Raw genomic sequence first — 18,152 nt, forward strand, 5'->3', positions numbered from 1 at the left:
GAAACCACCTCCTTAGGGAAACCCTCTCTGGTAAAGATAACAATTAGGGCCTTGGCTACTGCGGGGGCAGTAGCTGACCTAAGGGAAATTGCTTATAGCATGATTCACTACTACTAGTATGTATTGGTTCCTTGAGGCTGTGGGTATGTCCCCACCAACCCTTTCAAAGGGGACCCCCACTACTGAAAGTGGAATGAGGGGGGCCTTTGGATGGCCACCTGTCTTGCCACTTGCTTGACAGGTGACACAGGAGCTGCAAAACTACCTTACCTTCTGGGACATACTGGGCCAATAGAAATGGTTCACTAATTTGTCCCATGTCTTGGTTTGTCCCAAATGGCCAGCTAGGGGAACGTCATGGGCCAAAGAGAAGAAACTCTCTAAACTCCTGAGACACTACCACTCTCCTAGTGGCACCAGGTTTGGGATCTCTTGCCTCAGTGTAAAGGAGTCTATCCTCCCAATAGACCCTGTGGGATCCACGGACCTTTCCTTTTTTCTTGTTCAGCTGCTTGCTGTCTCAGGCCTTCAACAGTGGGACAAGTCTTTTGTCCCTGGCACAGCTGTTCCCTTTACGGTCCCCCTGGGCTTAAGAGCTCTACCTGGGTAAAGCTCCATGGACTCAGTTCCCTCAGGGGATAGGTCATCTTCCTGGGAAGAGTGGTCCTGTTTCTTTTGCTGTACAGAGGCTGGTCCCCCAGCCCTCTTACCTTTTCTCTTGGAGGGTTGGGCCATTATTCCAGGCTCCAACACTTCTTTTTCACCCTCTACTCTGCGCTCTTGTTTTTACACACACCACTGGAGGGATACTCACCATGGCTGCATGGGTTTTGAGCTCTACCTCAGCCCATGCTGACTCCAGATCAGTCCTTAGCAAACACTACTGGGATTGCAGAAGAGACCACTACCTGTTTTAGGCCAGTAACCCCTCCCCCATTCTAAAGTCACCACTGCCATAGGATGGACTTTAGATTCTATATCAGCATTCGTGACTGGATATGTTTGTCCAGCCAGATACTGTCCTGTGGAAACCAGTTTGTCTGTCACAATGGTGACACTGGCACCTGTATCCCTTAGGGCTTCTAACTTTGTCTCATTTATCAAGAGCTGCTGTCTGTATTTTTGCATGTTAGGCGGCCAGGCAGCTAGTGTGGCTATGTCCACCCTATCCCTCAGAGACTAAACTAGCTTCAGTGTGAACCCGGATTTACTCTGGGCACACTGTTGATCCCACTTGGAGATTGGCTATTCCAGTGCTAACTGGAGTAGACGTTGTGAGACTTTTCTTGGGTCAGTCCTTGGCTCCAGTTTGGTGTCCATGCTGTCTACATTTGTGACACCAGGCCTTCTCAGGATCAACGTTTTAACCCTTGTACCCATTTGAGGACTGTGAAGAGGCTCGGGCCCACCCCCCCTGAGCAGGTTTTGGGGCCCTTGAGAAGACTTTAGTTTTGTCCTTGGATGTCTCACCACCCTTTCCCTGAGGAGGCTTTGTGACCCCTTTCTTTTGGTCACTCCCTATGGAAGTCTTGGTCACCCTTGTCTTGACGCAGTTATTGCCTTTTGGACCTAGGTCTACCAGATGTTGATGCAACTTGTCACTGAAGCAGTTACTTAACAGATTTTCTTTCATAAATAAATTATACAGCCCATCATAGTCATGCACTCCACTGCCAGTTATCCAACCATCTAGTGTTTTGACTGAGAAGTCAAACAAATCAACCCAGGACTGGCTCGAGGTTTTGTGAGTCCCCCCCTGAACCTAATTATATACTTGTCAGGTGAGAATCCAAAGCCTTCAATCAGGGTACCCTTCATGAGGTCATATGATTCTGCATCCTTACCAGAGAGTGTGAGAAGTCTATCCCTACACTTAGGTGAAAAGTTCCCAAAGGAGAGCTCCCCAATGAGATCTGTTTACTTTTCTGGTTGCACAAGTCCTCTCAGAGGCTGTGAACCACTTGGTGATATCTTCACCTTCTTCATATTTTGTAACAATCCCTTCGGGGATTTTTAGGACGTCAGTATTCTCTCTGACCCTATTTATATTGCTGCCACCATGTATGGATGCTAAACCCATTTCTTGTCTCTCCCTTTCTATAGCTAGGAGCTGTTTCTCCAAAATTAGTCTTTTGGTCATCCCTGCTAAAAGGATGTCCTCCTTATTGAAGCTGTCCTCAATGTTCCCAGTGGGACTGGACTCCCCTGTGGAAGAACCAGAATATCTGATCCTGATTTGTGGAGACAGAGGCCTTGGAACCCTGGTCTCCCTAGCTAGGGTGGGGGGGGGGGGGGGGGGGTTCTACCTCCAGATCCCAAACTTCTTCCCCATCTGAGGAAGACCTTCCCTTCAGTAGGGTGGTCCCTAGTGTACTCTGCCAAGAGCTCCTGGTGCTGGAGCTTGACCTTGGTAGGGTTGGACCCAGTTTCAGACCCAGTAGGGTTGTCATCCCTAGATCCACGTAAGGGGTGAGGTTGAGTTCCATCACCATCTCCTCTGAGTTACTCATTATGGCCCTCATTAAAACACTGGCATTAACTACCGCCTACCGCCATGGCGACAGTCAACATACCGCCGCCGTGGCTACCAGCCATCTACGCGTATCATGACGCTGACTATTCCGCCACAATGCTGGCGGAACACCGCAGATGGTCATGGCGGCGGACGGCAGTAACGTGGCTCTGCTGACAGCAGCACCGCCACGCTAGCAAAACACTGCTGACCGCATCATGACAAATGATACGGCCTGGCGGTGTTTTGCTGGTGGACGCTGCTGCTGACAGCAGTGCCGTGGACAGTCTCCAGCCGGAGGATCCCCAGCATGCAGGTAAGTCGGTTTCTCTGACAGGAGAGGGGTGTGTGGGGGGGGGGGGGGGGGGGGGGGGGGGGGGGTGATGTGTGTATGTGGAGGAGAGGGGGTGCATGTTTTGGAATGCATGCATACGGGTGTGAGTCATGTTGAATGAGTGCATGAATGAGTGTGAGTTTTGTATGTTGTGAATGCATTTGTGTGACGAAGTGTGTTGGTGTGTGTTGTGGTGTGTGGTTATGTATGTTTGCATGCGTGGGTGGTGGTGGATATGCATGTGTGTATATGGGTGCGCGTGAGGGTGTGTATATGTGCGGGGCAGGAGAGGGAGGAAGGCGATGGCAACCCCTATCAGTGCCAGGGAAGGGATTCCCTGGCACTGATAGCGCCTACCGCCATGGTTTTCGTGGTGGTAAATTTGGCCCAAAACAAATGGCAGTAGGCAGAGTCCTAATCTCGAGGGTGGGATTGGGACGACCGCCGGACTAGAGACCGAAGTCTCGAGCCCAGCGACCGTTAGCACCCGCCAGGGACAAAATCCCATATTTTTTTTTTTACCGCCGACCTGTTGGCGGTATTAACGCCGCTTTAACACAGACCACCAGGGTTGTACTGAGGGTCTATGTCTCTAAAAGTTGGGATTACTTTTTAAGAAACTAAAAAACTACTTCTAGTACTTAAATTCTAACTTTTACAAAATGTTTAAACTTAAACAAGAGATGCTTCCAGGCTACTTACACAAGGCCCTAGCGGGACTTTTAAAAAATTTGGCAAAATAGTAAAAATTCAAAAAACAATTTTCTTATCAATCTGTAACCGACAAATGTAATATAAAAAAAAAAAAACATATATAAAATTTGTTTACAATAACGTATTAAGGTTTATTCTGTCGGTTTTGTTAATATTACTTACACTGAACAGTAAGCAGCAGTGTTTGACTAAATGTTTCTGTAAACATCACTCCGTATTTAAAATCTTTTAATTAACATAAAAATTAAATTAATAATTGTGGTAAATATATGTGTGGTAGTGGATTGAGTTGTAAATGCATTTCAGATGAGAGTAAATGTAAATGCGTAATAGTGGTATTTAAATTAAATCTGTGTTTTAAAAATGTGCATGGTAAAGGAACGTGTGGTAAAGTCATTCAACAGATACTGGGGCAGGAAAGGTTTTTTCTAGCACACAACAACCTTACAATGAACTGTGCAAGTATTTCAGAATATATCAGAATTAGGAAAGCATAAATGAAGCACATTTTGGTACTTCTGAAGTGCGTTGAAACAAATACTTTAATATGATCTAAACAAATCATTACATCAGGCGATGCATGTTCCACATTTTCATCTGTGCACTGTATAGTTTTATTAGTAAAACTATGTCTGTGCAAAATGTAATCGTCATTTCAAATGAAATGTGCTATCTGTAAAGGCAGTGTGCTACCACACCATGCATACTCCACTCTACACCACTCCAATGCACTCTAAACTGCAGTATTCCACTTTACACCACTCTACACCACTCCACCAACTTCCATTTCACGCCATTACTTACGATGCCTCTACTCTACACCACTACTCTAAACCAATGCACTATACACTACTCTTCGCTACTGCACTCTGCACCACTACAATGCCAATACAGTGTGTACCACTCACTCCCCTGCACTCTACTCTATGCCACTCCACATCACTCCACTGTAAACCAATGCACTCTATGCCAATACCCCCTACACTAATGCGCTCCAAAGTAGTCTACACCACATCATTCTAGCCAATGCACCCTACACCACTCTACAACACTGCATTCTCCGCTACTGAACTCTAGGACACTCTATTCTGCAATACTGCACTCTATAAAACAATAGTTTGCATTACCGCACTCTAAGTACTCCACTCTATGCCACTATCCTCTATGCGCCACTGCCCTCTATGCCACTCTACACTACTGCCCTTTATGCCACCACTCCACTGCACCATCCCACTATACATCACTGCACTCTACTAGGCACCACTCTGATTTATGCGACTACATTCAACGCTGCTTCATTGTACACCGCTGCATTCTACACCACTGTACTCTGCAACACTCTACGGCGCTGCACGCTACACCAGTACATTCTATGCCACTACACTCTGCGGCTTACATCGCTGCACTCTCCCTATGCCAGTGCACTTTACGCCAATGCACTCTATGCTAATGCATTCTATGCCAATGCACTCTACAACACTATGTTCTATTCCACTCTATTCAGCACCCCTATATGCCACTGCACTCTACACAACTGTACTCTACGCCACTGCAGTCTGCTCGCTCCACTCGCCTCTATGCCACTCCACTCTGTGCAACACTCTAATCTATGCCACTGCATTATTCAACATTGCTTTGTACAGAGATGAATTCTATGCTGCTACACTCTATGCCACTGCATTCTACGCCATTGCAATCTACGACACTCTACTCTGCACTAATGCATTCTATGCCAATGCACTCTACATCATTATACTCTATGCCCATCTACTCTGCACCATTCTGTGCCACAGCACTCTATATAGCTCTCTACGCTACACCACTGCACTCCATGCCACTATACTCTACTGTACATCACTGCACTCTATGCCACTCGACTCTACTAGCCAACACTTTAATCTACGCTACTGTAATCTTCAAAGCTGAACTGTATGGTGCTGAATTCTATGTAGCTGCACTCTACGTCACTGCACTCAACGGCTCGAGTTAGGCCATTCCCCACACCTTCCACTGGTACTTATATAGGAAATGATAACATTTGCCTAAGCAGTAGAAGCATCCATGTTTTTTTTTGTTTCATACTGTAGTCTTTGGAGACATCCACCTGTACTAGAATGAATGCAACATTAGAAGACACTGAAGATACATATCTGACTTTGACGTCAGGAACCCAGGTTTAACCCATTCACTCACCTCAGGGATGTTTTCCTCTATAATCCGTAGCACAGCCTCCATGTGATTCCTCTTACTCAATATCACCATCACACTCTTTGTCTGGAGTTCTGTAAGAGAGCAAACAAATTACAGTTAAACCTTACACCGAATACCGATTCCTGTATTTGTATGCCCTATCCCTATCTTCACAGCAAAATCGTATTAAAGATAGTAGTTTGAATGCATGTGTTATTTGGGCTCCATCACACTATGTGCCCTCCAGCTTTACATACCTCAGTCTATTTTTCTACAAATTCAAATGGAATATAGACAGGAGTGTGGCTGGATTTGTATGAAGGGGGCTCAGTGCTTCAAGTACAAATTACTCTACATGACAAGATAGGGGGAGGGGGGAGAGAGACTTCTACGGGTTCATGACAGCAGTAGAACCCAAGGCACTTGTATAAACAGGAACTGACTGGAAGTGAAGGCAGCGGCTGAGGGAGAAGAAACAATATCTGATTCTGCCACAGACCCATAAAGTCAGAGTTTGTTATGTATACCACTGATTAGCTGTGTCATACACAGAATGTGCCTCCTACTACTTCAACGTGGTTGTTTACTGCAACAGAAGCAATGATTTGTTACCAGTTACCCTGTTCTATGAGAAAATTTTAATATTGTTTTAAAAATGCTTTGGCATCAACTGTCTAAATCTTAGCTGGGCTATTTTTTTTTTTCACCCGCAGAGGAAGCATGGCTTTCATAATTTCTGAGATGTCAATGCTGGATAAACAAACAATTTTGGTTAGAACTTGAAGAATCGGCTTGCAAGATTCCAGAGGGACTCCTCTGCAACCTCTACTCAGACTTCTAGCCACTTTAACCACGACGGGACCCTCCAGGAACCAACAATCTGCATCCAAGACTCTGTTTGCAAAATTGTTTCCATAGCTCTTTCCAGCTTCTGCAACATTTCCCCAGCTGTGCTTCCTCTGAGAGCGACAAGTCTTCAGTCTGCACAAGAAGGAAGAAGGAATCTCCCTTGGAGTGGAAAAAAAGTCACTCGCCTGCATCCGCAGGCACCAACTGCATGGATCTCCTCTCATCCTGAAGTACGTGGATCCGGCATCACAGTGGTGGTCCAGGATAGTCCTCTTGGTCCTTTCTGCCAGCTGTCAAACTTTGATAGAGGTAAGCCTTTGCCTTCCCACGCAGGAAAGTACCCCCGTGCACCACGTCTCTTGCAGCTACCAAGGCTTATTTGCACCTCCTCCAAGGGATCTTCAGGCTCAGTGTAGCTCCCAGCACTCCTTCCTGTGATGCACAGCCTTCTGTGTGCTTCTCCTGCGGCGTGGGACCCTTTTCCAGTTGTGCTGTATGGGCTCCTCTGCAGCTCCTTGTTCCTCGTCCACTGTGGTACTTACCTTTGTTTCCTAGTTCCCCCAGCTCCCCTCTACACATTCCACTTACCTAGGTGAGGGTCCTGCATTCGCGTCGCATTTTTTAGTATATGGTTTGGGCTCCCCCTAGGGTCACTATTGTCTATTTGCATTTGCACTGTTGTCTATCACTTTTTATGTGTATTGCTGATTACTAGTGTACATATCTAGTCTGTTACCTCCTATTAGAGGGTTGTCTCTAATACTTTTTGTTAATTGTGTCACTAAGATAAAGTATCTATTTTTGTAATACTGAGTGTTTTCTTTCATGTAACTGCAGTGTGATTACAGTGGTATTGCATGAGCTTTGCGTGCCTCCTAGATACGCCTTGGCTGCTCATACACAGCTACCCCTAGAGAGCCTGGCTTCTAGATACTGCCTACAAGACACTAATAGGGGGTACCAGGTGTAAGTACCTTAGGTACCCACTACACATCAGGCTAGCTTCCTACAATTACTAGACAGTTTACAGTATGTAAAACTGATATGGATCCTATCTGAATCAACAGGATCTAAGCAGAAATGGTGGCTATAGAAAGGCAACAACACGGTGATCCTATTTGTAAAGTGTAAAAGATAGTTTGAGAAGGATGAACCCAAAAGGTAACGCGAATGCATTTAAAGCAACTGGCTAATTAAAAAAAAAAAAAAGGGGGCAGCAGCATATCTAATGGCTGATTGGCACCTGTTTGTTGACTACAACAGGAAAGCACAGATAAGAATAAAAGTGAAAAAACATATTGAAATGCTAGCTTTACGAATGATTTAGGATTCTGCTCCTAAATACCATAGCTGAAAGATGTAAATATTATCGTTAGATGTGCCTCATCAGAGAATCACCTAGTGAGAATATGAGGAAAACATGTTGTTTAAACATGCTTTATGCATTCAGTCTATTGTCCCACCTCATGCTGGCAAAGAGCAGATGTTCTGTTCATTCAGAAAGTGAATGAGCGATAAAGATGTCTAACTCGTTTTTATCTTGTCACATTTGCTGTACATTCAAGGATGGAGGTCAAATGCCAGCTGATGTCTTCATACAAATTGCTGATTATTTTATCCTGGAGAGTGGTTTTTACTTTTCTCTCTCTGAATACTAAACTAGAGCATTTTGTAAAGTGAACTGTGACAATCATGAGGTACAGAGACTCTGAAATGAAAGGCTGTAGGGTGCCAGAATGTTTTTCCTAACACAACATTTAAATAGCTTGTAAATGAACTGCACAAATACTTCAAAATATATCAGCAGTTGGGAAAGCATTTTTTTTGTTATTCAGAAATGAGATGGAAACAAAGATTTTATTAGGATCAAAACAAATCAGAACAATCTACTTGGTCATGTGCAAATGATAAATATTTGCCAATACCCAATTTCCACACATTGTTTGTACTCTATATAGTTTCATCAATGTAAGGAAATGCCTCCTTGGCATGGTTACCCCCTGACTTTTTGCCTTTGCTGATGCTAAGTTTTGATTTGAAAGTGTGCTGAGGCATGCTAACCAGGCCCCAGCACCAGTGTTCTTTCCCTAACCTGTACTTTTGTTTCCACAATTGGCACACCCTGGCATCCAGGTAAGTCCCTTGTAACTGGTACCCCTGGTACCAAGGGCCCTGATGCCAGGGAAGGTCTCTAAGGGCTGCAGCATATCTTATGCCACACTGGGGACCCCTGTAAGGAATTGCCTCCTTGGCATGGTTACCCCCTGACTTTTTGCCTTTGCTGATGCTATGTTTTGAATTGAAAGTGTGCTGAGGCCTGCTAACCAGGCCCCAGCACCAGTGTTCTTTCCCTAACCTGTACTTTTGATTCCACAATTGGCACACCCTGGCACCCAGATAAGTCCCTTGTAACTGGTACCTCTGGTACCAAGGGCCCCGATGCCAGGGAAGGTCTCTAAGGGCTGCAGCATGTATTATGCCACCCTAGAGACCCCTCACTCAGCACAGACACACTGCTTACAAGCCTGTGTGTGCTAGTGAGAACAAAATGAGTAAGTCGACATGGCACTCCCCTCAGGGTGCCATGCCAGCCTCTCACTGCCTATGCAGTATAGGTAAGACACCCCTCTAGCAGGCCTTACAGCCCTAAGGCAGGGTGCACTATACCATAGGTGAAGGTACCAGTGCATGAGCACTGTGCCCCTACAGTGTCTAAGCAAAACCTTAGACATTGTAAGTGCAGGGTAGCCATAAGAGTATATGGTCTGGGAGTCTGTTTTACACGAACTCCACAGCACCATAATGGCTACACTGAAAACTGGGAAGTTTGGTATCAAACTTCTCAGCACAATAAATGCACACTGATGCCAGTGTACATTTTATTGTAAAATACACCACAGAGGGCACCTTAGAGGTGCCCCCTGAAACTTAACCGACTATCTGTGTAGGCTGACTGGTTCCAGCAGCCTGCCACACTAAAGACAGGTTACTGGCCCCATGGGGACAGTGCCTTTGTCACTCTGAGGCCAGTAACAAAGCCTGCACTGGGTGGAGATGCTAACACCTCCCCCAGGCAGGAGCTGTAACACCTGGCGGTGAGCCTCAAAGGCTCACCCCTTTGTCACAGCACCGCAGGACACTCCAGCTAGTGGAGTTGCCCGCCCCCTCCGGCCCCGGCCCCCACTTTTGGCGGCAAGGCCGGAGAAAATAATGAGAAAAACAAGGAGGAGTCACTGGCCAGTCAGGACAGCCCCTAAGGTGTCCTGAGCTGAGGTGACTAACTTTTAGAAACCCTCCATCTTGCAGATGGAGGATTCCCCCAATCGGATTAGTGATGTGACCCCCTCCCCTTGGGAGGAGGCACAAAGAGGGTGTACTCACCCTCAGGGCTAGTAGCCATTGGCTACTAACCCCCCAGACCTAAACACGCCCTTAAATTTAGTATTTAAGGGCTTCCCTGAACCTAAAGATTTAGATTCCTGCAACAACAAGAAGGACGACTGCCTAGCTGAAAACCCCTGCAGAGGAAGACCAGAAGACAACTGCCTTGGCTCCAGAAACTCACCGGCCTGTCTCCTGCCTTCCAAAGAACTCTGCTCCAGCGACGCCTTCCAAAGGGACCAGCGACCTCTGAATCCTCCGAGGACTGCCCTGCTTCGACGAAGACAAGAAACTCCCGAGGACAGCGGACCTGCTCCAAAGAGACTGCAATTTTATCCAAAGGAGCAGTTTTAAAGAACCCTGCAATCTCCCCGCAAGAAGCGTGAGACTTGCAACACTGCACCCGGCGACCCCGACTCGGCTGGTGGAGAACCAACACCTCAGGGAGGACCCCCGGACTACTCTACGACTGAGTACCAAAACCTGTCCCCCCTGAGCCCCCACAGTGCCGCCTGCAGAGGGAATCCCGAGGCTTCCCCTGACCGCGACTCTCTGAAACCTAAGTCCCGACGCCTGGAAAAGACCCTGCACCCGCAGCCCCCAGGACCTGAAGGACCGGACTTTCACTGCAGAAGTGACCCCCAGGAGTCCCTCTCCCGTGCCCAAGTGGAGGTTTCCCCGAGGAAGCCCCCCCTTACCTGCCTGCAGCGCTGAAGAGATCCCTTGATCTCTCATTGACTTCCATTGCGAACCCGACGCTTGTTCTAACACTTCACCCGGCCGCCCCCGCGCCGCTGAGGGTGAAATTTCTGTGTGGGCTTGTGTCCCCCCCGGTGCCCTACAAAACCCCCCTGGTCTGCCCCCCGAAGACGCGGGTACTTACCTGCTGGCAGACTGGAACCGGGGCACCCCCTCCTCTCCATTTAAGCCTATGCGTTTTGGGCACCACTTTGAACTCTGCACCTGACCGGCCCTGAGCTGCTGGTGTGGTAACTTTGGGGTTGCTCTGAACCCCCAACAGTGGGCTACCTTGGACCAAGAACTGAACCCTGTAAGTGTCTTACTTACCTGGTAAAACTAACAAAAACTTACCTCCCCCAGGAACTGTGAAAATTGCACTGTGTCCACTTTTGAAATAGCTATTTGTGAATAACTTGAAAAGTATACATGCAATTGAAATGATTCAAAGTTCCTAATGTACTTACCTGCAATACCTTTCAAACAAGATATTACATGTTAAATTTGAACCTGTGGTTCTTAAAATAAACTAAGAAAATATATTTTTCTATACAAAACCTATTGGCTGGATTTGTCTCTGAGTGTGTGTACCTCATTTATTGTCTATGTGTATGTACAACAAATGCTTAACACTACTCCTTGGATAAGCCTACTGCTCGACCACACTACCACAAAATAGAGCATTAGTATTATCTCTTTTTGCCACTATCTTACCTCTAAGGGGAACCCTTGGACTCTGTGCATGCTATTCCTTACTTTGAAATAGCACATACAGAGCCAACTTCCTACAACCCCTCACTCAGCACAGACACACTGCTTGCCAGCTTCTGTGTGCTGGTGAGGACAAAACGAGTAAGTCGACATGGCACTCCCCTCAGGGTGCCATGCCAACCTCACACTGCCTATGCAGTATAGATAAGTCACCCCTCTAGCAGGCCTTACAGCCCTAAGGCAGGGTGCACTATACCATAGGTGAGGGCACCAGTGCAGGAGCTCTATGCCCCTACAGTGTCTAAGCAAAACCATAGACATTGTAAGTGCAGGGTAGCCATAAGAGTATATGATCTGGGAGTCTGTCATACACGAACTCCACAGCACCATAATGGCTACACTGAAAACTGTGAAGTTTGGTATCAAACTTCTCAGCACAATAAATGCACACTGATGCCAATGTACATTTTATTGTAACATACACCACAGAGGGCACTTTAGAGGTGCCCCCTGAAACCTTAACCGACTACCCGTGTAGGCTGACTGGTTTTAAGCAGCCTGCCACACTCCAGACATGTTGCTGGCCACATGGGGAGAGTGCCTTTGTCACTCTGTGGCTAGTAACAAAGCCTGTATTGGGTGGAGATGCTTCTCACCTCCCCCTGCAGGAACTGTAACACCTTTGTTACAGCACCGCAGGGCACTCCAGCTAGTGGAGTTGCCCGCCCCCTCCGGCCACGCCCCCACTTTTGGCGGCAAGGCCGGAGGAGATAATGAGAAAAACCAGGAGGAGTCACTGGCCAGTCAGGACAGCCCCTAAGGCATCCTCAGCTGAGGTGACTCTGACTTTTAGAAATCCTCCATCTTGCAGATGGAGGATTCCCCCAATAGGGATAGGAATGTGCCCCCCTCCCCTCAGGTAGGAGGCACAAAGAGGGTGTAGCCACCCTCAGGGCTAGTACCCATTGGCTACTAACCCCCCAGACCTAAACACACCCTTAGATTTAGTATTTAAGGGCTCCCCAGAACCTAGGAACTCAGATTCCTGCAACCTAAGAAGAAGAGGACTGCTAAGCTGAAAAACCCTGAAGAGAAGAAAGAGACACCAACTGCTTTGGCCCCAGCTCTACCGGCCTGTCTCCCCACTTCTTAAGACACTGCTCCAGCGACGCTTTCCCCAGGGACCAGCGACCTCTGAATCCTCAGAGGACTGCCCTGCTCTAGAAGGACCAAGAACTCCCGAGGACAGCGGCTCTGTTCACCCAAGACTGCAACTTTGCAACAAAGAAGCAACTTTGAAACAACACACGTTTCCCGCCGGAAGCGTGAGACTTTGCACTCTGCACCCGACGCCCCTGGCTCGACTTGTGGAGAACAATCACTGCAGGGAGGACTCCCCGGCGACTGCGAGACCGTGAGTAGCCAGAGTTGACCCCCCTGAGCCCCCACAGCGACGCCTGCAGAGGGAATCCCGAGGCTCCCCCCTGACCGCGACTGCCTGTTACACAGATCCTGACGCCTGGTAAAGACTCTGCACCCGCAGCCCCCAGGACCTGAAGGATCCGAACTCCAGTGCAGGAGTGACCCCCAGGAGGCCCTCTCCCTTGCCCAGGTGGTGGCTACCCCGAGGAGCCCCCCCCTTGCCTGCCTGCATCGCTGAAGAGACTCCTTGGTCTCCCATTGATTTCAACTACAAACCCGACGCTTGTTCGCACACTGCACCCAGCCGCCCCCGTGCCGCTGAGGGTGTACTTTTTGTGCTGACTTGTGTCCCCCCCGGTGCCATGTCCCACGTCAAGTTGTTGGATGCAGGCTGTTTGTGTCGCTGGATTCCACCAACAAGCCTTCGTTCAAGCAAGTATTCGGTTTGTGTCAAAGAAGAGCTGCCTGGATCCAGGAGGGACCTGGGGGTCTCAACTCGGACTGAGGAGACAGGGGGGGCTCTCAGCACTTCGAAGAGCCGTCGGAAGACCAGGCAGCACCCACGGGAGTCCCAGAACACAGGGACAAAGAAGATGCAAAATGCGGTCGTCGGAGCACTACTCTGGAGGGTCCTACGCCGCCGAACAACTCAGAGAGCTGTGCGTTGCGGCATGGAGTGCTGGGGACCTGGGCAACGCTGTGCACAAAGAACTTTTGGAAGCACGGAAGCCCTAGGAGCTGCCGAAGACGCTGTGCACAGGGGTACTGTCATAGCACGGGGAGGCAAGCTCTTACCTCCACCAAATTTGGACAGCTGGACCTTTGGACAGTCTGGGTCATTTCGGTCCACCACCTGTGTTCCAGGGAGCATGCTCGTCGTCAGGAGAGGAGACCCAGAGTACCGGTTGTCGTCGCAGAAGGGTGACTGCTGATGCAGGGAAGTGACTCCGTCACTCCATGGGAGATTCCTTCTGTTCTTCTGGTGCAGGGTGAAGACTGGCAATCCTCAGAGCATGCACACCTTGGAAACTGTTGCAAATGCTGGCTGCAGCTGAAGTTGCAGGTCACAGGCGTCGTCCTGGATACTTTGTTGCAGTTACATCAGTTCCTGGAGCAGTCTGCGGTTGATCCGACGGTCAGAAGCTGATGCAGAGGAGTCCTGGGGAATCTTGCAAACTGAATCTGAGGAAACACCCAGCGGAGAGACCCTAAATAGCCCTGAGAGGGGGATTGGCTACCTACCCAGGTATGCACCTAACAGGAGGGGTCTCTGACGTCACCTGCTGGCACTAGCCATTCAGAGGTTCCCCACACCTTGGAATCCAAGATGGCCAACGCCAGCGACGCTCAGGTGGAGCTCTGGGCACCACCTGTGGGGTGGCGATGGACCAAGGAGGGATCACTCCCCTTTCCTTTGTCCAGTTTCACGCTAGAGCAGGGACGGGGGTCCGTGAACCGGTGTAGACTGGATTATGCAAGGAGGGCACTGTTTGTGCCCTTCAAAGCATTTCCAGAGGCTCTGGAAGAATACCCCTCCCATGCCTGTAACACCACCTGTAGTGGAAACCTCAGAGAGCTGGTTTGGCAGTACTGGGGGTCCATGGTGGAGCCCCCAGGGTGCATGGGATTGGCCCCCCAATTTGGATTGGGGGCTAATTCCATGATCTCGGACACCTCACATGGCCCTATTCGGGGTTACCATTGTGAAGATACATATAGGTATTGACATATATGTAGTCCACGCTTATAATGGTGTCCCCGCACTCACGAAGTCCAGGGAATTGGCCCTGGACAACGTGGGGGCACCTTTGCTAGTGCAAGGGTGCTCTCACACACATTAACTTTGCACCTAGCCTTCAGTAAATGAAGGTTAGACATGTAGGTGACTTATAAGTTACTTAGTGCAGTGAAAAATGGCTGTGAAATAGTGTGTGCACTATTTCACCCAAACTGCAGTAGCAGTCCTGAGAGAGGCTTATATAAGCTCCTTATGGGTGACGAAAGAAATGCTGCAGCCCATTAGGATCTCCTAGAACCCCAAATGCCCTGGGTACCTAGGTACCATATACCAGGAACCTTTAAGGGTGGAAGGGGTCCAGTGTGTCAATCAGAATTGGAATCTGGAGTCACTAAAGTGTAGTGACAAATTTAGTAAGTAGAGAGAGCATAAACACTGGAGTTCTGGTTAGCAGAACCTCAGTGACACAGTCAAGCACACTGACAACACATATAGGCCACAAACTATGACCATTGGGGTCCTGGCTAGCAGGATCCCAGTGAGACACGCAAACCATACTGATAAACAGGCATACATTGGGGGTAACATGCCAAGAAAGATGGTACTTTCTTACACTCCCACAGGAGACTGGTGCTCTGAGGGGATCGTGAGAAAGTCACTGTATGATGAAGTGGATTTCCCTCTACCTCTAAAGTTGTTTCCTCTGTAGGATCCTGTAGGAAGTTGGCTCTGTATGCACTATTTTAAAGTAAGGAATAGTATGCACAGAGTCCAAGGGTTCCCCTTAGAGGTAAGATAGTGGCCAAAAAGAGATAATTCCAATACTCTATTTTGTGGTAGTGTGGTCGAGCAGTAGGCTTATCAGAGGGTAGTGTTAAGCATTTGTTGTACACACACAGGCAATAAACGAGGAACACACACTCAGAGACAATTCCAGACCAATAGATTTTTGTATAGAAAAATATATTTTCTTAGTTTATTTTAAGAACCACAGGTTCAAGATTTACAAGTAATGCTTTAAATGAAAGGTACTTCACTTAGGAACTTTGAATTAGCAAAATAGCATATACAGATTTCACATAAATGACATATAGCTATTTTTAAACTAGACACTTAGTGCAATTTTCGATAGTTCCTGGGGGAGGTAAGTGTTTGTTATTTTTTGCAGGTAAGTAAACCACCTACGGGGTTTAAGTTTGGGTCCAAGGTATCCCACCGTTGGGGATTCAGGGCATCCCCAAAGTTACCACACCAGCAGCTCAGGGCCGGTCAGGTGCAGAGGTCAAAGTGGTGCCCAAAACGCACAGGCTTCAATGGAGAAGGGGGTGCCCCGGTTCCAGTCTGCCAACAGATAAGTACCCGCGTCTTCGAAGGTCAGACGCAGACCAGGGGGGTTTTGTAGGGCACCGGGGGGGACACAAGTCCACACAAAAAGTACACCCTCAGCGGCACGGGGGCGGCCGGGTGCAGTGTGCAAACAAGCATCGGGTTTGTAATAGGATTCAATGGGAGACCAAGGGGTCTCTTCAGCGATGCAGGCAGGCAAGGGAGGGACTCCTCGGGGTAGCCACCACCTGGGCAAGGGAGAGGGTCACCTGGGGGTCGCTCCTGCACTGGAGGTCGGATCCTCCAGGTCCTGGGGGCTGCGGGTGCAGAGTCTTTACCAGGCATCGGGTCTTTGAAGCAGGCAGTCGCGGTCAGGGGGAGCCTCAGGATTCCCTCTGCAGGCGTCGCTGTGGGGGCTCAGGGGGGTCAACTCTGGCTACTCACGGTCTCGTAGTCGCCGGGGAGTCCTCCCTGCAGTGATTGTTCTCCACAAGTCGAGCCTGGGGCGTCGGGTGCAGAGTGCAAAGTCTCATGCTTCCGGCGGGAAACGTGTGTTGTTTCAAAGTTGCTTCTTTGTTGCAAAGTTGCAGTCTTTGGTGAACGTAGCCGCTGTCCTCGGGAGTTCTTGGTCCTTCTAGATGCAGGGTAGTCCTCTGAGGCTTCAGAGGTTGCTGGACAATGGGAACGCGTCGTTGGAGCAGTGTCTTTAGAAGTGGGGAGACAGGCCGGTAGAGCTGGGGCCAAAGCAGTTGGTGTCTCCGTCTTCTCTGCAGGTTTTCAGTTCAGCAGTCCTCTTTCTTCCTAGGTTGCAGGAATCTGAGTTCCTAGGTTCTGGGGAGCCCCTAAATAATGAATTTAGGGGGGTGTTTAGGTCTGGGGGGTTAGTAGCCAATGGCTAGTAGCCCTGAGGGTGGCTACACCATCTTTGTGCCTCCTACCTGAGGGGAGGGGGGCACATTCCTATCCCTATTGGGGGAATCCTCCATCTGCAAGATGGAGGATTTCTAAAAGTCAGAGTCACCTCAGCTGAGGATGCCTTAGGGGCTGTCCTGACTGGCCAGTGACGACTCCTTGTTTTTCTCATTATCTCCTCTGGCCTTGCCGCCAAAAGTGGGGCCGTGGCCGGAGGGGGTGGGCAACTCCACTAGCTGGAGTGCCCTGCGGTGCTGTAACAAAGGGGGTGAGCCTTTGAGGCTCACCGCCAGGTGTTACAGTTCCTGCAGGGGGAGGCGAGAAGCATCTCCACCCAGTACAGGCTTTGTTACTAGCCACAGAGTGACAAAGGCACTCTCCCCATGTGGCCAGCAACATGTCTGGAGTGTGGCAGGCTGCTTAAAACCAGTCAGCCTACACAGGTAGTCGGTTAAGGTTTCAGGGGGCACCTCTAAGGTGCCCTCTGGGGTGTATGTTACAATAAAATGTACACTGGCATCAGTGTGCATTTATTGTGCTGAGAGGTTTGATAGCAAACTTCACAGTTCTCAGTGTAGCCATTATGGTGCTGTGGAGTTAGTGTATGACAGACTCCCAGACCATATACTCTTATGGCTACCCTGCACTTACAATGTCTAAGGTTTTGCTTAGACACTGTAGGGGCATAGTGCTCATGCACTTATGCCCTCACCTATGGTATAGTGCACCCTGCCTTAGGGCTGTAAGGCCTGCTAGAGGGGTGACTTATTCATACCTGTAGGCAGTCTGAGGTTGGCATGGCACCCTGAGGGGAGTGCCATGTCGACTTAGTCTTTTTATCCCCACTAGCACACACAAGCTGGCAAGCAGTGTGTCTGTGCTGAGTGAGGGGCCCCCAGGGTGGCATAAGTTATGCTGCAGCCCTTAGAGACCTTCCCTGGCATCAGGGCCCTTGGTACCAGGAGTACCAGTTACAAGGGACTTACCTGGATGCCAGGGTGTGCCAATTGTGGAAACAAAAGTACAGGTTAGGGAAAGAACACTGGTGTTGGGGCCTGATTAGCAGGCCTCAGCACACTTTCAAATCATAACTTAGCATCAAAGAAAAAAAGTCAGGGGGTAACCATGCCAAGAAGGCATTTCCTTACAGATCTTTTGAAAGACCCTCTGGAGTAATATTGTTGTCCCTGCTTTTGTTGGGTCATAGAGGGCACTGATGATGGTTTAAAACCACCTCTGAATTGGGGTTCTGCAAAAAGTGCCCCTAACAGGTGTTGTATAAAGGGCACCCATGGCCTTAGATGTGTCGGGGTACTTTTTTAATT

At 48.8% G+C, this 18,152-nt stretch overlaps 1 protein-coding gene across 1 annotated transcript in view; it reads right to left on the reverse strand.

The window, feature by feature from the left end:
• The window catches only part of NXF1 (nuclear RNA export factor 1), a 313,238-nt gene that overhangs the window by 192,264 nt on the left and 102,822 nt on the right, over positions 1–18,152 (reverse strand). The window contains exon 8 of the mRNA XM_069207165.1: positions 5,754–5,842. Coding sequence (XP_069063266.1) covers positions 5,754–5,842 — 89 coding nt within the window. The remainder of the gene's footprint in view (positions 1–5,753; positions 5,843–18,152) is intronic.

The sequence above is a fragment of the Pleurodeles waltl genome, chromosome 9, assembly GCF_031143425.1.
Source record: "Pleurodeles waltl isolate 20211129_DDA chromosome 9, aPleWal1.hap1.20221129, whole genome shotgun sequence".
Lineage (NCBI taxonomy): Eukaryota > Metazoa > Chordata > Amphibia > Caudata > Salamandridae > Pleurodeles > Pleurodeles waltl.